The sequence below is a fragment of the Macaca mulatta genome, chromosome 16, assembly GCF_049350105.2.
Source record: "Macaca mulatta isolate MMU2019108-1 chromosome 16, T2T-MMU8v2.0, whole genome shotgun sequence".
In the NCBI taxonomy this organism is placed as follows: Eukaryota; Metazoa; Chordata; class Mammalia; order Primates; family Cercopithecidae; genus Macaca; species Macaca mulatta.
The window spans coordinates 64,354,772-64,377,335 of NC_133421.1; the positions used below are offsets into that span (position 1 = coordinate 64,354,772).

Here is a 22,564-nt window from a genome sequence, read left to right on the forward strand (position 1 = left end):
GGCATCGCAATGGGCACCTGTAATCCCAGCTACTCGGGAGGCTGAGACAGGAGAATCCTTGAAACTGGAAGGCAGAGGTTGTGGTGAGCTGAGATCATGCCATTGCACTTCAGCCTGGGCAACAAGAGCAAAACTCTGTCTCAAAAAAAATTTTTTTTGAAAGAGTTCAAGACCAGCCTGGCCAACATGGTAAAACCCCACCTCTGCTAAAAATGCAAAAAATTAGCTGGACGTGGTGGTGCACACCTGTAATCCCAGCTACTTAGGAGGCTGAGACAGGAGAATCGCTTGAAGTGGGGAGGCGGAGGTTGCAATGAGTCAAGATCGCACCACTACACTCCAACCTGGGCGACAGAGTGAAATTCTGTCTCAAAAAAATAAAAAATAAAGGCCAGGCGCAGTGGCTCACACCTGTAATCCCAGCACTTTGAGAGGCCGAGGTGGGTGGATCACCTGAGGTTGGGAGTTCAAGACCAGCCTGACCAACATGGAGAAACTCCGTCTCTACTAAAACTACAAATTTAGCCAGGTGTGGTGGCGCATGCCTGTAATCCCAGCTACTCGGGAGGCTGAGGCAGAATCACTTGAACTCGGGAGGCAGGGGTTGCGGTGAGCCAAGATTGCGCCATTGCACTCCAGCCTGGGCAAAAAGAGCGAAACTCCGTCTCAAATAAATAAATAAATAAAAATAGTAAATAAAATTAAAAGTGCTGCTCTGGTGGACACATGAATGATATGAAAGCAGAACAGCATTATTGCTGATATGGAGAAAGTTTGAGTCTGGAAAGAAGATCAAACTAGCCACAACATTCCTTTAAGCCAAAGCCTAGTGTGGAGCAAGGCCCTCACTCTCTTCAATCCCTTGAAGGTAGAGAGAGGTGAGAAAGTTGCAGAAGAAAACTCAGAAGCTAACAGAGGTTGGTTTGTGAGGTTGAAAGAAAGAAGCTGTCTCCGTGACATAAAAGTGCAAGGTGAAGCAGCAAGTGCTGATGGAGAAGCTGCAGTAAGTTATCCATCAGATCTAGCTCAGATAACTGATGAAGGTGGCTGCACTCAACAAAAGACTTCCAATGTAGACAAACAGCCTTCTGTTGGAATAAGATGCCACCTAGGACTTTCATAGCTAGAGAAGAGAAGTCAATGCCTGGCTTCAAAGCTTTGAAGGACAGGCTGACTCTCTTGTTAGGGCTAATGCAGCTGGCGACTTTAAATTGAAGCCAATGCTCATTTACCATTCCAAAAATCCCAGGGATCTTAAGAATGATACTAAATCTACTCTGCCTGTGCTCTATGGATGGAACAACAAAGCCTGTATGACAGCCCATCTGTTCCCAGCATGGTTTACCAAACGTTTTAAGCCACTGTTGAGCCCGATTGCTCAGACAGAGTCTCACTCTGTCGGCCAGGCTGGAGTGCAGTGGCGCGATCTCAGCTCACTGCAACCTCTGCCTTCTGTGTTCAAGCGATTTTCCTGCCTCAGCCTCCTGAGTAGCTGGGATTACAGGCATGAGCCACCACGCCTGGCCAGAAAAAAAGATTTTTTTTTAAAGTTATTACTGCTGATTGACGATGCACCTGATTACCCAAGGGCTCTGAGGGAGGGATACCAGGGAAATAATATTGTTTTCATGCCTGCTAACACATCCATTCCGCAGCCCATGGATGAAGAAGTAATTTCAACTTTCAAGTCTTATTTAAGAAATACATTTTGTGCGGCCGGGCGCGGTGGCTCAAGCCTGTAATCCCAGCACTTTGGGAGGCCGAGACGGGTGGATCACGAGGTCAGGAGATCGAGACCATCCTGGCTAACACGGTGAAACCCCGTCTCTACTAAAAAATACAAAAAACTAGCCGGGCGAGGTGGCGGGCGCCTGTAGTCCCAGTTACTCGGGAGGCTGAGGCGGGAGAATGGCGTGAACCCGGGAGGCGGAGCTTGCTGTGAGCTGAGATCTGGCCACTGCACTCCAGCCTGGGCGACAGAGCGAGACTCCGTCTCAAAAAAAAAAAAGAAATACATTTTATAAGGCTAGAGCTGCCATAGTGATTCCCCTGATGGATCTGGGTAAACTGAAAACCTGGAAAGCATTCACCATTCTAGATGCGATTAAGAACATTCATGGCCGGGCGCGGTGGCTCACGCCTGTAATCCCAGCACTTTGGGAGGCCGAGACGGGCGGATCACGAGGTCAGGAGATCGAGACCATCCTGACTAACACAGTGAAACCCCGTCTCTACTAAAAATACAAAAATTAGCCGGGCGCGGTGGCGGGCGCCTGTAGTCCCAGCTACTCGGGAGGCTGAGGCAGGAGAATGGCGGGAACTCGGGAAGGCGGAGCTTGCAGTGAGTGGAGATCGCGCCACTGCACTCCAGTCTGGGCGACAGAGCGAGACTCCGTCTCAAAAAAAAAAAAAAAAAAAAAAAAGAACATTCATGATGGCCGGGCGCGGTGGCTCACGCCTGTAATCCCAGCACTTTGGGAGGCCGAGGCGGGCGGATTACAAGGTCAGGAGATCGAGACCACGGTGAAACCCTGTCTCTACTACAAACACAAAAAATTAGCCAGGCCCCGTGGTGGGCGCCTGTAGTCCCAGCTACTCAGGAGGCTGAGGCAGGAGAATGGCGTGAACCTGGGAGGCGGAGCTTGCAGTGAGCCGAGATCGCTCCACTGCACTCCAGCCTGGGGGACAGAGTGAGACTCCGTCTCAAAACAAAAAAGAATATTCATGATTAGGGCCGGATGTGGTGGCTCATGCCTGTAATCCCAGCACTTTGGGAGGCCGAGGCGGGTGGATAAACTGAGGTCAGGAGTTTGAAACCAAGCTGGCCAACATGGTGAAACTCCATCTCCACTAAAAAATATATATACGTAAAAATTAGTCAGGCGTGGTGACACGCACCTGTAGTCCCAGCTACTCGGGAGGCTGAGGCACAAGAATCGCTTGAATCTGGGAGGCAGAGGTTGCAGTGAGCCAAGATCGTGCCACTGCACTTCAGCTTGGGTGACACAGTGAGACTCTCTCAAAAAACAAAAAAAGAATATTCATGATTAGGCTGGGAGCGGTGGCTCACGCCTATAATTCCAGCACTTTGGGAGACTGAGGCAAGAAGATCGCTTGAGCATAGAAGGCCAAGACCAGCCTGGATAACGAAGTGAAACCTCGTCTATATAAAAAAAAAATTAAAAATTAGGCCAAGCGCAGTGACTCACACCTGTAACTCCAGCACTTTGGGAGGATGAAGCGGGTGGATCACTTGAGGACAGGAGTTCGAGACCAGCCTGACCAACATGGTGAAACCCCGTCTCTACTAAAAATACAAAATTAGCGGGGCATGGTGGCACTTTCCTGTAAACTCAGCTATTTGGGAGGCTGAGGCAGGAGAATCGCTTGAACCCAGGAGGCAGAGGTTGCGGTGAGCTGAGATCATGCCATTGCACTCCAGCCTGGGCAACAAAAGCAAGGCTCCATCTCAAAAAATTAACATTAGCAGGAGTTTGGAAGAAGTTGATTACAACCTTCATGGGTGACTTTGAGGGGCTGAAGACACACTTCAGTGGAGGAAAAATCTGCACATGTAGAAACAGTAAAAGAACTAGAATTAGAGTAGACCCTGAGGCCAGGCCCAGTGGCTCACACCTACAATCCCAGCAATTTAGGAGGCCAGGGCAGGAGGATAACTTGAGCTCAGAAGTTCCAAACCAACCTGGGTAACATAGCAAGACCTCGTCTCTACAAAAAAAAAATAATAATAAAAATAAAGCGGAGCCTGAAGATGGGACTGAATTGCTGCCATCTCATGATAGCATTTGAACAGGTGAGGAGTTGCTTCTTACGGAGGAGCAAGGAAAGAGGTTTCCTGAGATGGAATCTACTCCTGGTGAAGATGCTGTGAACATTGCTAACATGGCAACAAAGATTTAGGATATTACATACACTTAGTTGATAAAGCAGCAGCAGTTTGAGAGGATTGACTCCATTTCTTTCTTTCTTTCTTTCTTTCTTCTTTTTTTTTTTTGAGACAGAGTCTCGCTCTGTCGCCCAGGCTGGAGTGCAGTGGCGTGATCTTGGCTCACTGCAACCTCTGCCTCCCAGGTTCAAGAGATTCTTCCACCTCAGCCTCCCCAGTAGCTGGGACTACAGGCACCCGCCACCACACCCGGCTAATTTTTTATTTTTGTAGAGACAGGGTTTCACCATGTTGACCAGGCTGGTCTCGAACTCCTGACCTCAGGTGATCCACTCACCTCAGCCTCCCAAAGTGCTGGGATTATAGGTGTGAGCCACCACGCCAGGCCAGGATTGACTCTAATTTGGAAGAAGTTCTACTGTGGGTAGAATGATGTCAAACAGCATCATTTGCTACAGAGAAACCTTTCTAGAAATGAAGAGTTGGCTGGGCGCAGTGGCTCACACCTGTAATTCCAGCACTTTGGGAGGCTGAGGTGGGCGGATCACCTGAGTTCGAGACCAGCCTGGCCAACATGGTGAAACCTCGTCCCTACTAAAAACACAAAAATGAGCCGGGCATGGTGGTGGAAGCCTGTAATCCCAGCTACTTGGGAGGCTGAGGCAGGAGAATTGCTTGAACCCGAAGGCGGAGGTTACAGTGAGCAGGGATCATGCCACTGCACTCCAGCTTGGACAACAGAGGGAGACTCCGTCTCAAAACAAAACAAAACAAAAAAACAAAAAAAGAAAAGAGTTAATTGATGCAGAAAATTTCATTATTTTCTTATTTGAAGAAATTGTTCTTACCTGAAGGCACTAGGAAAAACAAAAACAAAAATAAGAAAAAAAAAAAAAAAGAGAAATTGCTACAGTCACCCCAACCTTCAGCAGCCACCACCCTGCTCAGTCAGTGGTCATCAACACCAGGCAAAATCCTTCACTAGCAAAAAGGTTAGGACTTGCTGAAGGCACAGATGATTGTTAGCATTTTTAGCAATAAAGTTTTTTGTTTGTTTGGTTTTTGTTTTTTTGTTTTTTGAGGCAGAGTCTTGCTCTGTCACCAAGGCTGGAGTGCTATGGTGTAGTCTCGGCTCACTGCAACCTCTGCCTCCAGGTTCAAGCAATTCTCCTGCCTCAGCTTCCTGAGTAGCTGGGACTACAGGCGCCCGCCACCATGCCCGGCTACTTTTTGTATTTTTAGTAGAGACGGGGTTTCACTATGTTGTCCAGGCTGGTCTCAAACTCCTGATCTCAGGTGATCCGCCCGTCTCGGCCTCCCAAAGTGCTGGGATTATAGGCATGAGCTACCGCACCAGGCCAAGTATTTTTAAATTAAAGTATGTACATATATAAAATACTTTTTTAAACATAATGCTATTGTACACTTAATAGACTACGGTATAGTGTAAACCTAACTTTTTTTTTTTTTTTTTGGAGACAGGGTCTCACTCTGGTCGTCCAGGCTGGAATGCTGTGGCACTACCACAGCTCACTGTAGCCTTAACCTCTTCGGGCTCAGGTAGATGATCCTCTCACCTCAACCTCCCAAGTAGCTGGGACTATAGGCGAGTGCCACCACACCCAGCTAATTTTTTATTTTTTTGTAGAGATGGGGTCTTGCAATGTTGCCCAGGCTGGACTTGAACTTCTGGGCTCAAGTGATTCATCCGCCTTGGCCTACCAAAGTGCTGGGATTATAGGCGTGAGCCACCATGCCCGGCCTGTATTGTGTAAACATAACTTTTATATGCAGTGGGAAACCAGCACCTCTGTGACACCCTTTATCGTGGTGGTCTGGAACTGAACTTGCAGTATCTCTGAGGTCTACCTGTCTTCCTAATTTCCATTAAACTTGGGTTTTGGCCTGGCCTTGCTCTGGCTCCTGATCATACTCCAGCCCTGGTCACAATATTTGGCATCACACCCTTCCTTTGATCTTCTGCCGCCTCTCATTTTAATGAAACTCCTAAAGTTGACTTTGCAAAACAACACTTCTCCTGTGTTTCCCAAACCCGCCCCTCAATCTCTGTGGCGGATGTTTTGATCCTAGCATCCAGATTCTTCATCTATGTTTAGGGCTCCAATCCTTTCCCCATTTTATCCTTTGATTTTGCAAACCAATCCCAAAACCTTCTCATAGATCTTTGATTCCCTTCCAGGAAGGGTGAGGTGGGAGGACTACGGTTAAGCACCTCCTCTGTGTCGTTTTAGGATATGAGGACAGGCTCAGGTGGGTTAAATGAGTCCTGTAGTTGAACGCAGGCTGACCTGACACCAAGTTCAATGCGCCTTCTCTCAGCCTGTGCTGCCTTCTTCCTGCCTCAGCCTGGGTGTATTAGTCGGGGTTCTCTAGAGGGACCGAACTAATACAATAGTTGTATATATAAAGGGGAGTTTAAGGAGTATTGCCTCACGCAATAGGCCGTCTGCAAGCTAAGGAGCAAGGAAGCCAGTCCGTCCGCATCCCCAAACCTCAAAAGTAGGGAAGGTGACAGTGCAGCCTTCAGTCTGTGGTCGAAGGTCCAAGCGTCCCAAAGCTGAAGAACTTAGAGTCCAGCATTCAAGAGCAGGAAGCATCCTGCACGGGAGAAAGACGGAGGCCAGAAGACTCAGCCGGTCTGGTCTTTCCACGCTCTTCTGCCTGCTTTTTATTCTGCCTGTGCTGGCAGCTGATTCGATTGTGCTCACCCCAGTTGAGGTCTACCTTTCCCAGTCCTCTGACTCAAATGTTAATCTCCTTTGGCAACACCCTCACAGACACACCCAGGATCAATACTTTGTATCCTTGAATCCAATCAAGTTGACACTCAATATTAACCATCACTCTGGGTTTCTGTTATCCAGTCCATCTTCATTTGTCTTTGGGTCTCCATGTAGCAGTCCTGACTTCAAAAGCCAACTTTTCTTGAGTGTGTGATCAGGAGACATACATATGGCAAGCACCGCTGCCCAAGGCCCTTTCCAGCCTGTTCAACATTTGTAGCTGTAATGAGCGTTCTTCATGAGGAGCTCAGCCTCACAAGAGGTTATCAATCTTCAGCCTTGGTTGTAAATGACCGGAGAGAGTTTATCACCCTCTTCCAGAGAGCTGGGGTCATTCGCCATGATTCCCTGGTTCTTGTCCACATAAGGTCTATGGGCCATTTTTCTACTCACTGTCTGGAGGCTTCTTCATCCACTGTCTGGATGAACCCTGTTGGCGTGGCTTCTAATTTCCTGAAGAAACTCAGTGTCACTTTTTTTTTTTTTTTAAGACAGTCTCACTCTGTCGCTCAGGCTGGAGTATAGTGGCACAATCTTGGCTCACTACAACCTCCACCTCCCAGGTTCAAGCAATTATCCTGCTTCAGCTTCCCAAGTAGCTGGGACGACAGGCACACGCCACCACACACAGCTCATTTTTGTATTTTTAGTAGAGACGAGGTTTCACCATGTTGGTCAAGGATGGTCTCTATCTCCTGACCATGTGATCTGCCTGCCTCGGCCTCCCAAAGTGCTGGGATTACAGGCGTGAGCCACCGCGCCCAGCCAAGTGTCACTTTCATGCTTAGAGAGCTCACTGTATTCTTTTACATTCGTTTTACTTGTTTGTTTATTTGTTTTGAGACGGAATCTCACTCTGTCACCCAGGCTGGAGGGCAGTGTTGCGATCTCGGCTCACCGCAACCTCTGCTGCAAGGGTTCAAGTGATTCTCCTGCCTCAGCCTCTCCAGTAGCTGAGATTATAGGCATGCATCACCGCACTTGGCTGATTTTTGTATTTTAGTGTAAATGGGGTTTCATCATGTGGGCCAGGTTGGTCTTGAACTCCTGACCTCAAGTGATCCACCCAGCTTGGCCTCCCAAAGTGCTGGGATTGCAGACATGAGCCACCGTGCCCGGCTACCCCCTAGTTTTGTTTTGTTTTTTAATTTGAAAACTACATAGAAGTACAAAGAATAACATAACAAATACGTACCCATATATTCTCCACCCAAGTTTAATCATGTTAACATTTCATTAGTCTGTGAAGTTTTTTAATCAAAAAAGAAAACTGGACACCATGGCTCATGCCTATAATCTCAGCCCTTTGAGAGGCCAGTGTGGGAGGATCGCTTGAGCCCACAAGTTTGAGACCAGCCTGGGCAACATAGTGAGACCCCATCTCTACAAAATAAAGACATAAATAAAACATTATGGCTAAGGTAGAAGTCCATCTTGTTCCCCTGGCAAAGGCAGGCACTTTGATGAATGCAGCTGAGAAGCTTCTAGTTTATATTTTTATACTTTTATTACAAAATAGTATTGAGCTGCCAGCTGCAATGGCTCATGCCTGTAATCCCAGCACTTTGGAAGGCTGAGGCAGGAAGATTGCTTGAGCCCAGGAGTTTGAGACCAGCCTGGGCAACATGGCAAACCCCATCTCTATGAAAAACACAAAAAAATGGGCTGGGTGCAGTGGCTCACACCTGTAATCCCAGCACTTTGGGAGGCCGAGGCGGGCAGATCACATGGTCAGGAGATTGAGACCATCCTTGACCAACATGATGAAACCCCATCTCTACTAAAAATACAAAAATTAGCTGTGTGTGGTGGTGGTGCCTGCACAGGGTCTCACTCTGTCATCCAGGCTGGACTGCAGTGGGGTGATCACAGCTGACTGCAGCCTCAACCTCCCTGGCCCAAGTGATCCTCCCAACTTAGCCTCCCAAGTAGCTAGAACCACAGGCTTGCACCACCATGCCTGGCTCATTTTTTTATTTTTTTGTAGAGACGGGATCTCCTTATGTTGCCCAGCTGATCATAAACTCCTGGGCTCACAAGCAATCCTCCTATCTCAGGCTCCCTACATGCTAGGATTACAGGCATGAATCACCATGCCCGGCCAGTATTGAGTTTTAAAATTCTTGTACCTAGTATATTGCAGGAATGTAATTTGCTCTGTTTTCACTCAATATCGTTTTTGAGACCTAATCATGTTGATGCCCATGCCGAGCACTGTTCTGGACACTGAGAATACAACCAAATAAAGCAAAGTCCCTTTCCTCACAGAGTCTTGACTCTGGACAGGTTGGGAGGCATACATAGCATGAAGGGACCAGTATCTATCTAGCTATTCCCAGCTGATGGGCATTGCAAATGCATTTCCATTGGTTTACTATAACAACATTCCAAAGAACATCTCTGGCCAGGTGCAGTGGCTCATACCTGTAATCTTAACACTTTTCAGGAGGCCAAGGCAGGAGGATCACTTGAGGCCAGTAGTTCAAGACCAGTCTGGGCAACACAGGGAGACCCTGTCTCTATGAAAAATCAAAAAATTATGGCCGGGCATGGTGGCTCATGCCTGTAATCTCTGCACTTTGGAACGTCAAGGCAGGTGGATCGCTTGAGGTCAGGAGTTCGAGACCAGCCTGGCCGATATGGTGAAACCCTAGCTCCACTAAAAATACAAAAATTAGCCAGGCATGGTGGCAGGCGCCTGTAATCCCAGTTACTCAGGAGGCTGAGGCAGGAGAATTGCTTGAACCCAGGAGGGAGAGGTTGCAGTGAGCTGAGATCACACCACTGAACTCCAGCCTAGGTGACAGAGCCAGACTCCATCTCAAAAAAAAAAAAATTAGCCAGGCATGGTGGTGCACACCTGTACTCTCAGCTACTCAGGAGGCTGAGGTGGGAGGATCGCTTGAGCCTGGGCAGTCGAGGCTGCAGTGAGCCAAGATCATGCCACTGCACTCCAGCCTAGGCAACAGAGAGAGACCCTGTGTTTAAAAAAATAGTAATAATACAGAAAAGAACAGCTCTGTATATGTCTCCTGGTACATATATACTATGTATATAGTTTGCAAACTCAGAGGTCCAGATAGTCAATTTTTTAGGTTTGTGGGCCATACAGTCTCTGTCACAACTACTCTCCCTTGTCTTTCTAGTACAAAAGCAGCTATAAACAATACATATGTGAATTTTTTATAGACATGGAGATTTGAATTTCATATGATTTTTACTTTTTTTTTTTTTTGAGACGGAGTCTTGTTCCTTGCCCAGGCTGGAGTGCAATGGTGTGATCTCGGCTCACTGCAAGCTCCGCCTCCCGGGTTCACGCCATTCTCCTGCCTCAGCCTCCCGAGTAGCTGGGACTACAGGCGCCCACCACCACGCCCGGCTAATTTTCTGTATTTTTAGTAGAGACCGGGTTTTACCATGTTAGCCAGGATGGTCTCGATCTCCTGACCTCGTGATCCGCCCGCCTCGGCCTCCCAAAGTGCTGGGATTACAGGCGTGAGCCATCACACCCGGCCGATTTTTACATTTTATAAAATCATCTTTTTAAAAAATTTCCCCTAACCGGCCGGGCGTCGTGGCTCAAGCCTGTAATCCCAGCACTTTGGGAGGCCGAGGCGGGCAGATCACGAGGTCAGGAGATCGAGACCATCCTGGCTAACACGGTGAAACCCTGTCTCTACTTAAAAAATACGAAAAACTAGCCAGGCAAGGTGGCGGGTGCCTGTAGTCCCAGCTACTCGGGAGGCTGAGGCAGTAGAATGGTGTGAACCCTGGAGGCGGAGCTTGCAGTGAGCAGAGATTGCGCCACTGCACTCCAGTCGGGGTGACAGAGCGAGTCTCCGTCTCAAAAAAAAAAAAAATTTTCCCCTAACCATTTAAAAGTGTAAAAGCCGGCCGGGTGCCATGGCTCACACCTGTAATCCCAGCACTTTGGAAGGCTGAGGCGGGCAGACTACTTGAGATCAACAGTTCGAGACCAGCCTGGCCAACATGGCAAAACCCCATCTCTACTAAAAATAAAAAAATGAGCCGGGCATGGTGGTGCACACCTGTAATCCCAGCTACTTGGGAGGGAGGCTAAAGCAGAGAATCGCTTGAACCCAGGAGGTGGAGGTTGCAGTGAGCCAAGATCGTGTCACTGCACTCCAGCCTGGGCGACAGAGCAAGACTCGGTCTCAAAAAAACACAACAACAACAACTAAAATTGTAAAAGCCATTTCTAACTCAGTGTACATACTCAGGTCTGTGTACTCCTGCTCTGAGGCATACCTGAGAAGTAGAGTTGCTTGGTCACGGGGCATAGACATTTCCACCTTAACTAGACACTACCAAGTTACCATCCAAGGAGGTTTTTTTTACAATCTACACTCCCCCCAGCAACAAATGAGAGTTACTCCAGATCCTTTACAAAGATGCACTAAGCCCAGTACCAGATGAAAACAGGAAGTGGGAGGGGAAGCTGCCAGCCACTTCTAAACATGAAGAAATACCTGGGAGAGCCTTCTGGATGCTGGAAGGATGACTAACGGGGGTCTTTGGAGCCTGCCCCCTGTCAGATCACTGTGGCTTCTGAGCCTCCAGTCCAGCTCAGTCCCATGTATCATGGCCGGTGGTAATGAGCCCTTGCTCTGTTTGGTCTTTATTCTCCCCCGTGTGGGGCTGAAGTCTGGATTGAGCTGTTATTCAAGAGGTACAGCTTTCTTGACAGGAAAGTAGTATCACAGAAACAGCAGGGGCTTGAGAAGATGATCTAACTGCAAATCCTACCTGGTTCAGCCACCAGCTAGTTCTGTGATCTTGAACAAGTTTTTTCACTTCTCCAAGGCCCTCCCTTGGCTACAATCCACCAGTTGGTTGTACACCTGTAATCCTAGCACTTTGGGAGGTCAAGGTGGGTGGATGGCTTGAGCCCAGGAGTTTGAGACCAGCCTGGGCAACCTGGTGAAACCCTCTCTCTGCAAAAAAAAAAAAAAAAAAAAATTAGCCGAGCGTGGTGGTCCGTGCCTGTGGTCCCAGCTACTCAGGAGGCTCAAGTGGGAGGATCACTGGAGCCCAGAAGGTGGAGACTGCGGTGAGCTGTGATTGCACCGCGGCACTCCAGGCTGGGGGACAGAGTGAGACCCTGTTTCCCCCCACAAATAAAATGGACAAAAGTGTAATAAAACGTGCCTGACACAGTGGCTCATGACTGTAATCCCAGCACTTTGGGAGGCCGAAGCGGGCAGATCACCTAAGGTCAGGAGTTCAAGACCAGCCTGACCAACATGGAGAAATCCCATCTCTACTAAAAATGCAAAATTAGCCGGCTGTGGTGGCGGTAGTGGCACATGCCTGTAATCCAAGCTACTCAGGAGGCTGAGGCAGGAGAATTGCTTGAACCCGGAGGCAGAGGTTGCAGTAAGCTGAGATCATGCCATTGCACTCCAGCCACTCCAGCCTGGGCAACAAGAGCCAAACTCTGTCTTTAAAAAAAAAAAGTGCCTGACGTATAAGAGGTATGCGATGCAATAGTTGCCAGGCAACATGTTTAAGAATGTGGAGCTTCTGCCTTACATGGTCCTGTTAAAAAACCTACCCTCAAGGCCAGGGGCCGTGGCTCATGCCTGTAATCCCAGCACTTTGGGAGGCTGAGGTGGGTGGATCACCTGAGGTCAGGAGTTTGAGATCAGCCTGACCAACATGGTGAAATCCCACCTCTACTAAAAATACAAAATTAGATGAACATGGTGGTGCATGCCTGTAATCCCAGCTACTTGGGAGGCTGAGGCAGGAAAATCACTTGAACCAGGGAGGCAGAGGTTGTAGTGAGCCGAGATTGTGCCATTGCACTCCAGCCTGGGCAACGAGCAAAACTCAGTCTCAAAAAAACAAACAAACAACAAAAACAACAGCAACAAAATCCCACCCTCTACTCCCAGGGAGCTGGGCACTGAACTGGGCCCCATCACTGCAAGGTGCTGAGCCACGGAGCTGAGGCGGAGCTGCAGGACAGGGGACCAGATGACAGCGTGTGAGATCAGCAGGTGATGTCCCTGCCAGTGGTGACCACCAGGGGGCCCCCAAGTACCAGAGATGGCCCCACCTAGTCACCACGTCCACCATCCAGAGATGTCTGTTTCTTGGCAGGCTGAGGTAAATTAGGACAGAAAGTGACAGTCTTGGGTGTGGTCAGTCAGACTGTCCCAGGCAAGCCCCGTGGCCTGTAGAAAATGCTCAGGCCTAGGCCGGGCGCGGTGGCTCACGCCTGTAATCCCAGCACTTTGGGAGGCCAAGACGGGCGGATCACGAGGTCACCAGATCGAGACCATCCTGACTAACACGGTGAAACCCTGTCTCTACTAAAAATACAAACAATTAGCCGGGTGTGGTGGCGGGCGCTACTCGGGAGGCTGAGGCAGAAGAATGGCGTGAACCTGGGAGGCGGAGCTTGCAGTGAGCCGAGATTGCACCACTGCACTCCAGCCTAGGCGACAGAGCGAGACTCCATCTGGAGACAAAAAAAAATGAAAAAGAAAATGTTCAGGCCTAAGCCAGGGGCCCGGGCTGTAATTCTGTCGCTTACCATGACCTTGGGCAAAGCTACTTCCTTCCCTGGCACAGTTCACAGGGCTGGAACCAACTCCAAGGTCCCTTCCAGCATGAATGTTGCATGGTTCTAGGATGAGAAGATGGGGACAGTTTCCCCTCTCTCAGGCCAACCCGTGTCCACTTCAAGGTGAATGGCCAGGGAAGTCACGTGTCCCAACCCCCCAGTTCCAAAGCCCTTGGGGACCCTGCTGTCAGGGTCGTGCATGAGGAGGTGAAGGTCAGGTGAAAAAATCGCCTCGAAGGGTCTTGCCTCATTTGGGACAGACATCCGGTTTCCTCTGGGCTCTACCGGGATTCCAGGGGCTTAACTGAATGAGTCATGGGGTCAGGGGGGTTTCTGGGGGAGTTCCCAGCTAATCAGCTTGGGTCAGGACAGCCTGGAACTTTCGATGGTGCCTATCCAAGTGTGGGGTGGGCACTGCAGCCAAGACCCAATGTCCTTATCTCAGGTAGGGGCCCTCAGGAGGTCACCCAGACAGGCAGCCTCTGGAGAGTTTGGGGGTAGGAATGGGGGCAACCAGTTTCTCTCTTAGAATGTGGGGGCTCTGGGGACAGGCTTGAGAATCCCAAAGGAGAGGGGCAAAGACACTGCCCCCGCAAGTCTGCCAGAGCAGAGGGAGACCCCACTCAGCCGCCACTTCCCCACAGGCTGCTGCCGCCTCCAGGCATCTACCAGCGGCTCAGCCTTTGTTCAGCTGTTCTGTTCAAACACCCTGGGACCATTCAGGCCTGGGTGGGGCAGCGGGAGGAAGGGAGTTTGAGGGGGGCAAGGCGACGTCAAAGAAGTATCAGAGATTCCACAATTTCACAAAACTTTCGCAAACAGCTTTTTGTTCCAACCCCCCTGCATTGTCTTGGACATCAAATTTGCATAAATCCTGGGAAGTTATTACTAAGTCTTAGTCGTGGCCCCAGGTAATTTCCTCCCAGGCCTCCGTGGCGTTATGTATAAAGGCCCCCCTGGAGCTGGGCCCCAAAACAGCCCGGAGCCTGCAGCCCAGCCCCACCCAGACCCATGGCTATACCTGCCGCCCAGAGCCCCATGAAGCTGATGGGTGAGTTTCTTGGCCCAGAATGGGAGAGCTGCCCGCCCTGGCATGGGAGGGAGGCTGGTGTGACAGAGGGGCTGGGGATCCCCGTTCTGGGAATGGGGATTAAAGGCACCCAGTGTCCCCGAGAGGGCCTCAGGTGGTAGGGAACAGCATGTCTCCTGAGCCTGCTCTGTCCCCAGCCCTGCAGCTGCTGCTGTGGCACAGCGCACTCTGGACAGTGCAGGAAGCCACCCCCCTGGGCCCTGCCAGCTCCCTGCCCCAGAGCTTCCTGCTCAAGTGCTTAGAGCAAGTAAGGAAGATCCAGGGCGACGGTGCCGCGCTGCAGGAGAAGTTGGTGAGTGAGGCGGGCGAGAGGGCTGTGGAGGGAAGCCCAGTGGGGAGAGCTAAGGGGGATGGAACTGTGGGCCGACATCCTCAGGAAGGGATGTGGGAGAATATTAGGAGCGGTGGAGCTGGGGAAGGCTGGGAAGGGACTTGGGGAGGAGGACCTTGGTGGGGACAGTGCTCGGGAGGGCTGGCTGGGATGGGAGTGGAGGCATCACATTCAGGACAAGAGCCGCTGTGAGATCAGAGGGTGGGGGTGCAGGGCAGAGAGGAACTGAACAGCCTGGCAAGACATGGAGGGAGGGGAAAAACCAGAGAATCAGAGAGGACCAGGGAAGGAGGAGCGGCGACCTGGCCACGGCGAGTCTCACTCTGCATCCTTCCATCCCCAGTGTGCCACCTACAAGCTGTGCCACCCTGAGGAGCTGGTGCTGCTTAGACACTCTCTGGGCATCCCCTGGGCTCCCCTGAGCAGCTGCCCCAGCCAGGCCCTGCAGCTGGTGAGTGTCAGGAAAGGATAAGGCTGATGAGGAGGGGAAAGGAAAGGAGGGACACCCATGGGCTCCCCCAGGTCTCCAGGCTCCAAGCCGGGGGCCTGATGGGAGGGTCTCAGGCAGCACCCCCTAACTCTTCCGCTCTGTCTCCCAGACAGGCTGCTTGAGCCAACTCCATAGCAGCCTCTTCCTCTACCAGGGCCTCCTGCAGGCCCTGGAAGGGATCTCCCCTGAGTTGGGCCCCACCTTGGATACACTGCAGCTGGACATTGCCGACTTTGCCACCACCATCTGGCAGCAGGTGAGCCTTGTTGGGCAGGGTTGCCAAGGTCATGCTGGCATTCTGGGCACCGCAGCCGGGCCTGTCAGCCCCCAGCATTTCCTCATTTGTAATAACACCCACTCAGCAGGGCCCAGCCACTGATCGCAGCTTTCCTTTACAGATGGAAGACCTGGGAATGGCCCCTGCCCTGCAGCCCACCCAGGGTGCCATGCCAGCCTTCACCTCTGCCTTCCAGCGCCGGGCGGGAGGCGTCCTGGTTGCCTCCCATCTGCAGCGCTTCCTGGAGCTAGCGTACCGCGTTCTACGCCACCTTGCCCAGTCCTGAGCCAAGCCCTCCCCATCCCATGTATTTATCTCTATTTAATATTTATGCCTATTTAAGCCTCATATTTAAAGACAGGGAAGAGCAGAACAAAGCCCCAGGCCTCTGTGTCCTTCCCTGCATTTCTGAGTTTCATTCTCCTGCCTGTAGCAGTGAGAAAAGCTCCTGTCCTCCCATCCCCTGGACTGGGAGGTAGATGGGTAAATACCAAGTATTTATTACTGTGACTGCTCCCCAGCCCTGGCTCTGCAGTGGGCACTGGGATGAGCCACAGTAAGCCCCTGGTCCCGAGGGTCCCCACCTGGGGCCCTTGGGAGTATCAGGTCTCCCACGTGGGAGACAAGAAATCCCTGTTTAATATTTAAACAGCAGTGTTCCCCATCTGGGTCCTTGCACCCCTCACTCTGGCCTCAGCCGACTGCACAGCGACCCCTCCATCCCTTTGGGTGTGAGGTCCCTGGACAAGCAGAGGCAGCCAGAGCTGGGAAGCATGGCCCTGGGGTCCCACGAACTTGCTGGGGAATCTCGTTTTTCTTCTTAAGACTTTTGGGACATGGTTTGACTCCCCGCATGAGGAACTCAGGCATCACCGACGTGTCTCCTGTTTTTCTGGGTGCCCTCGGGACACCTGCCCTGCCCCCATGAGGGTCAAGACTATGACTCTTTTTAGGGCTGGGCAGGTGCCTGGACATTTGCCTTGCTGGACGGGGACTAGGGATGTGGGAGGGAGCAGACAGGAGGAATAATGTCAGACGTGTGTGTGAAAGGAAGCTCGACTGTCACCCTCCACCTCTTCACCCCCGACTCACCAGTGTCCCCTCCACTGTCGCATTGTAACCAAACTTCAGGATAATAAAGTGTTTGCCTCCAGTCATGTCCTTCCTCCTCCTTGAGTCCAGCTGGTGCCTGGTCAGGGGCTGGGAAGGTGGCTGAAGGGTGGGAGAGGCCTGAGGGAGGTCGGGGAGGAGGTCCAGGGAGAAGGGGGAAGGTTCTCAAGTTCGTCTGACATTCATTCCATTAGCACGTGTTTATCTGAGCACCCACTCTGTGCAGACGCTGGGCTAAGTGCTGGGGACACAGCAGGGAACAAGGCAGACGTGGAATGAGCAGCCACAGCCGTGCAGGGAAGACAGAGGCACTGGGACCATGGGAACCCGGAAAGGAGAGCACATGGGGTCCAGGTGGGCTTAACAGGCCAGACACAGTCAGACAAGATGAAGCCAGGGAGTGCTGAGCATCTGTACCAGGCTTGTCACTTACCATCTTCCATAAACTTGAGCCCATCCATCAAGTTGGAGTTTCTCTCCTCCTCAGGCTCAGTCTCTGCACTTGCCCCAGCTGGTGCAGCAGCCCCGTAAGCTGAAGAGCGCTAAGCTCACAGCACAGGAGGGTGTGGAGCTGTGGCAAGTACGGGGGCCAGCGACCACACTGCAGGTGTGAGGCCTGCCTGCAGCCAAAGACTCCTGTGTGGCTTTGGGGTACCCCCACCAGCCCCCAGTCCACTATCTGCCCAAGCCTTGTCCTCCTCAGCTCCTCGGTCCCTCCCACCTCCCCAGCCCGTGGCTCCTCGGAAAGCAGGGTCAGAAGTGTCCACTGCCAGGCTCGGAGACGTGTGAGGCAGGCAAGGAAGGGTTAAAGAAAGGTCCGGCCCTCATCCCCCCGCCTCCCATCCCCCAGTCCTTTTTTGGAGGCAACAGACCAAATCCCAGGCTAGTCAGAGTGTGGGTAGGGTTGGGCCAGGTTCGGGAGAAAGCAGAGCAGGCCACCCTGCCCCAGCACTGTGGGGCCCTGAGCCAAAGCCTCTCCCCTTTCAGGGTACAGCTGGCTTTGCGGGAGGGGCAGCAGGCCGGCCAACTTGGCTCCAAGGAAGGGAAGCTGCTTTCCCCTGGCCCTTCCTCAGCTGAGCAAGTCCACATAGGACCCTAAGCCCTGCCACCTCTGCACCTCTTCCTCCTCCTCCTCACCACAGGAGTGCGCTTTCCCCGGCCACAGCACAGGCAGTCCAGGGAGAGAGCACTGTGCCCCGCCCCGGGTGACACTGATACCAACAGCACCCACAGTCGCAAAGGGATCCACGAGGAGCTTTATTTACACATGAACAAAGGTAGATTTCCCTCACATATTACAAAATATATACACACACACACACACACACACACACACACACACACACTCTCTGCGTCTAGAAAGTTCCTCAGAAGTAAGATTACCCCTGGGCTGGGGCGGGCGCACACAGGGGTGACCACTGGGCTTGTGGTCCAGGCTGCTCACACTCCTCAGGTGCTGGCAGACAGAGAAGAAATTTCAAAAGAGGAAACCAGGAGACATCCTGGAGGTCAGGAGTCAGAAGCGGGGAATTAGAAGCTGCCAGAGGCTCTTGCACCATGTGGAGCGGATGTGAGCCACGATGCCTCATCTTTCCTCACTGCTTCCCTTGGAGGCACCTGGGGCTGTGCCAGTCCCCAGCCCCCAGCCCCCACTGCGGCCATGCCAAGCTCCTCAGAGTGCAGCAATGGCTTTAGCAGCCACCTGGCGGCCCAGGGGCAGGCTGAGGTCCGTGATGGCCAGAACCACCTTGGGGCTGGACATGGCTGACACCTTCACCAGTTCCGACACCTGCCACAGACAGAGATGCTGCTTGCTGGATGGCTGGTGGTGGGCGTGCTGTCCCAGGGGAAGGAGGCCCCTCCCTGCTCCAAGGGCTGCACCAAGGCCCCAGCACCAGCGGGAGAGCCAGGAAGGTGGTACTCACGGTGGTGAAGGGCATGAACTGCAGGACACTGCCGCGGCCACCCTGCTCCAGGCAGTCCACACACTCCTCCATGAACCACTGCACGAACTGGGTGTGGGGCCCAGCGGTGCGCGACCCCAGGATGGAGGAGATGAGCAGGAAGAGGTTGGCTGTGGAGAGTGACAGGAGGGAGTTCCATGAGAGGGGGTGAGGTCACACTCTGGGAGAAGGCGGGACTGAAAAGGGAAAAGAAATACATGCTGAGCATGTCCCCAAAACGGGGTGTCAGAGAGAGAAAATATAAAAGGCAACCGGGGAGGGGAGGGGGGGAACTAGACAGGAGCCTGGGAGCCAGGACAGCCAGCAATGAGGAGCATGGAGGGAGAAGGGAGGGGCGCCATGAGGCCCCTTCCAGATGACAAGGTCGCCCAGCCTCCATGAGGAGAGGGACTCGTCCAGCTTAACCCCAGGTTCAGCAGCACGGGTGGGGAACTTACCCAGGACTCGGTTCAGAGGGTCCCGCATGTTGACGGTGTGGAGCTGAGAGGCTGAGAGGGAGCTGCTCATGGACCGGTCTGCTGTGGGACAGAGCAGACAGAGCGCTGGGGAACAGCCTGCCGAGTGCAAAAGCGGCGCTCCCTGGGGATACCCCCACCTGACCTTCACCCATCGGAGGTAACTGGTACATGGAAAGCCCAGAGAAGACCCTGAGATCAAGAGCACAGAGGGAGGCTGGGTGCAGGGGCTCACACCTGTAATTCCAGCACTTTGGGAGGCCAAGGCAGGAGGACTGCTTAAGCCCAGGAGTTCAAGACCAACCTTGGCAACTAGCGAGACCCCATCTCTACAAAAAATACAAAAATTAGCTGGGCATGGTGCCAAAGCCTGTAGTCCCAGCTCCTTGGGAGGCTGAGGCAGACTGCTTGAGCCCAGGAGAACAAGGCTGCAGTGAGCCGAGATGGTGCCACTGCACTCCAGCATGAGCAACAGAGCAAAACCCTGTCTCAAAAAAACAGGCTGAGCGCGGGGGTTCATGCCTGTAATCCTAGCACTCTGGGAGGCCAAGGCGGGTAGATCACCTGAGTTCAGGAGTTTGAGACCAGCCTGACTAATATGGCGAAAGCCCATCTCTACTAAAATACAAAAATTAGCCGGGCGTTGTGGCAGGCGCCTGTAGTCCCAGCGACTCAGGAGGCTCAGACAGAAAAACTGCTTAACCCAGGAGGCGGAGGTTGCAGTGAGCCAAGATCACGTCACTGCACTCCCTCTGGGCAAGAGAGGGAGACTCCAACTCAAAAAACAACAACAACAAAGGCACAGAGGGGCCTCGGATACAGAGAGATCCCAACGGAGATGAGAGAGAAAAACTAACGTGTGGCGAGCACACAGCGCCAGGGGCCGATCTTGGTACTTCCTAGGCCACTTACTCCTCACAACACCCCATTTACAGATGAGGAGACCCAGATGGGGGCTGGCTCAGTCACTAAAGGTCACAGCGCTTGCAGCTGGAGCATTTTTCTTCTGATCAAGTGTATAATCGGTCCCCTAGTCCCTAAAAGCCTTCAGAGAAAAGTTCAGGCTCAGGAGAAATCTCTGGAAACAGGAAAAATGCCACAGAAGGAGCCCTTTGCAGTAAGTTTGGCAGGGAGGAGAGGACAGTGAGAAGGATGCCCTCCAGGGAAGAGAGGGGTGGGGGGGTGTGCTCTTTAGGCAGGAAGGTGGGGAGTAGTCCCAAGTTCCAGCCCGGGCCTCTCCAGGCATGTTGGGGGAAGGAAGGAAGGTCAGAGCTGGTGAGTCAATGGCACAGGCTGTGCCTGAGGCGGTGAACTCACTTGGGTAGCTTGTCATCCCCTCAACCCTGGGGTAAGGGAGGGGGCAGGAGGGTTGCAGACGGGGGCGGGAGGGGGGCTCGGGGGAACAGCTGTGGGCTGGGCTGGACCTGGGCAGAGGAGCTTCAACCCTCAGGGAGTGGGAACAGCAACCTCTTCCCTAGGGGCAAGACACAGAGCACCCCCCTGGGGGCTAAAACAGCAGGTCCCTTCCACACCCTCTCTGACCAGCCGCAAAGATGCCTGCAGCTGGGGCAGCAGCAGAGTGGCAGCATCGGGGAGTGAATTCCCAGGAACGGGAGCGGCGTGCCGCCAGCCCACACACTCACTGGGGCTTGAAAGGATGTTGGCATCATCCTCATTGGAGCTCAGCAGTCGCATCAACTTCGAAGGCTGCACATCGTCCAGGGGGAAGAGGCTGATATAGTCCTAGAGGGTGTGAGAGTCACTGTTACACACTCCTAAACCCCCCCAGCTTCCAGCTGTCAGGGAAAAGAGCTGGAGCTCCGATTTGAGTGAGGTCAGCATGGCCAGCAGGGCCTCAGTCCCTCTCTGCTCAACCCCTCCCACAATCCTACAGACCCCTTGTGTCCATGGGCAGGTTGGGGCCACACAGACCACCCATGCAGATTCCTCACCAATCATGCCCGGGCACAGCTGCCCCAAGGGCAGGGGCCCCATCTGCTTCCCTTTGCCTGGGGAATCCTCAGGAAATGCTGAACAAACCAGTGAACAAGTGAAGCCGGCGGGGGCGGTGGGAGGTGGGGGCCTACCTCGATGTCTTCGCGGTGTCTCTTCTTTTGGCGGGTGGATGCCTGCCCCTTGTGGGAGGAGTAGGAACTGAGGGCACACCATACGGCCAGCCTGGCAAAGGGTTCCAGAAAAAGGGGGACAGTGAGAGGCGACCCGGAGCTTTCTGTGTCACCCCCGAGTGGCACTAGGTGAGGGGTGCCTGACCCTGGGTGGCAGGAGCAGGGCAAGCTCTGAAGAGAATCTTACTTGGCAAGAGCAGTGCCTGGGGGGTCCATGAGGCTGTGCCACTTGGAGGAGTCAGTGAGCAGGCCAGGCAAGATGTGGCCCAGCAGGACCAGGGTCACTTGCTGCATGTCCAGGCAGAAGATGGAGTAGAGCAGTTCCACTGCCCGCAGCGCGTGCTCCTTCCGCGTCTCCTTCAGCAGCTCCTAGTGCGCAGGAAGCGGGGCAGTTCAGGAGCCAGGGGCCTGGGATCTGGGGCTCTGACACCCTGCCACCCCAGCATGGCTGTACAGGAAGGCCTGCAGAGGGGTTCCAGATGTTGCTCCGCCCCTCAGGCTGAATCCCAGTCTCTGGCCAGAGCTCCCCAAGGAGGCAACTCTGAGGCGAGGCATCCCGGGGAGGCCACCTGGTTCACGGCAGCCTCTTAAGGAAGCCTGGCAGACCAGGCCAGGTGTGGGGAGCCAGGGGACAGGACCGATGTCAGCCTACAGCCACTCTAGCCCAAATACCTTGATCAGGTTGTTGCAGAACCAGTAGACGCCGCCCATGTGCAGCAGAGTGTCGAAGATGTGGATGGAGCGGCTGTCCACCCAGCCCTTCTCCAGCACTTTGGCAAAGATGTCCGTCAGCACCTCCTTGATGGGCCGCTTGGGGGGCAGCAGGTTCCAGTAGGGCATCGTGTCCACCCCGGTGGAGGGAAACTTGATCTGCGTGGCTGTCTGCTGCAGCACGTCGGCACACATGCGCTCCAGGATCGAGTTCATGATCACCACCCTAGGAGAGGGCCGAGAGGACCTGAGGCTCAGATGCCACTGTGGGGTGGGGAAGGAGAGGAGGGAACAGCCATGCCAGACTTTCCCCTGGACTTGGGTTACAGAAATCTCCCTGGGGCATTAACTCAGTTCTGCGCTGGGGGAGGGTACACCCCGGAGCGACCTGGCTCCGTCTCTGCTCCTGGCAGGTCTCTCACCTGGAGGACACAAAGCCTATCAACAGGGACTGGGCAGGGACTTTCCTCTCCCTGGCCATTCCAGCCAGATATTCACATTTTCTTTTATTCTCCAACTTCCCCCATCTCGCAGGCCTGGGCCCTGCCAACCTGCCACATAAACAAACGCAATCACTTCCTCCTGGGGTGAGTGCTTGGGGGTCCCCGCCCAGCCCTGGCCTCCTCCCAAAGTAAACTGTTCCTTCCAGGAGAGGCCCAAGGGCTGCCCCACAGGACTCTTCCCGGCCCCTGGTAGCTGGGCAGATA

At 53.0% G+C, this 22,564-nt stretch overlaps 2 protein-coding genes across 55 annotated transcripts in view; one reads left to right on the top strand and one right to left on the bottom strand.

Moving 5' to 3' along the window:
* Positions 1–13,673: 13,673 nt before the first annotated feature.
* Positions 13,674–16,644, top strand: CSF3 (colony stimulating factor 3). Of its 5 annotated transcripts, none has more exons than XM_001095097.5 (5): positions 13,674–14,354; positions 14,531–14,685; positions 15,068–15,175; positions 15,324–15,470; positions 15,613–16,644. In XM_001095097.5, the coding sequence occupies exons 1-5, from the start codon at positions 14,315–14,317 to the stop codon at positions 15,775–15,777; spliced, it is 615 nt and encodes a 204-aa protein (XP_001095097.3). In that variant the 5' UTR covers positions 13,674–14,314; the 3' UTR covers positions 15,778–16,644. The 5 variants fall into 5 exon arrangements, with proteins under 5 accessions (XP_001095097.3, XP_077827695.1, XP_077827696.1 ...); XM_077971569.1 differs by having other exon boundaries at positions 14,182–14,354; positions 14,531–14,694; XM_077971570.1 differs by lacking the exon at positions 15,068–15,175 and having other exon boundaries at positions 14,182–14,354; positions 14,531–14,694.
* Positions 16,645–17,844: 1,200 nt separating this feature from the next.
* MED24 (mediator complex subunit 24) overlaps positions 17,845–22,564 on the bottom strand; it is a 40,748-nt gene continuing 36,028 nt past the window's right edge. For 26 of the 50 annotated variants that reach the window (XM_077971566.1, XM_077971561.1, XM_077971556.1 and 23 more), the window contains 7 exons: positions 21,819–22,083; positions 21,334–21,515; positions 21,108–21,198; positions 20,664–20,763; positions 19,003–19,080; positions 18,527–18,675; positions 17,845–18,390 (listed from right to left, as the gene is read on the bottom strand). In XM_077971566.1, coding sequence (XP_077827692.1) covers positions 18,274–18,390; positions 18,527–18,675; positions 19,003–19,080; positions 20,664–20,763; positions 21,108–21,198; positions 21,334–21,515; positions 21,819–22,083 — 982 coding nt within the window. In that variant the 3' untranslated portion in view covers positions 17,845–18,273. Of the gene's footprint in view, positions 18,391–18,526; positions 18,676–19,002; positions 19,084–19,932; positions 20,066–20,663; positions 20,764–21,107; positions 21,199–21,333; positions 21,516–21,818; positions 22,084–22,564 lie in introns of all 50 variants that reach the window. The other 24 variants (XM_077971562.1, XM_077971555.1, XM_015119559.3 and 21 more) reach the window with 2 other exon arrangements.

Excerpts from the sequence above, each read along its gene's own strand:
- CSF3 (XM_077971569.1), top strand. The coding sequence starts at position 14,315 with ATGGCTATACCTGCCGCCCAGAGCCCCATGAAGCTGATGG. Across the intron at positions 14,355-14,530 it reads GAGCCCCATGAAGCTGATGG|CCCTGCAGCTGCTGCTGTGG; the intron begins GTGAGTTTCTTG and ends CTCTGTCCCCAG. Across the intron at positions 14,695-15,067 it reads AGGAGAAGTTGGTGAGTGAG|TGTGCCACCTACAAGCTGTG; the intron begins GCGGGCGAGAGG and ends TTCCATCCCCAG.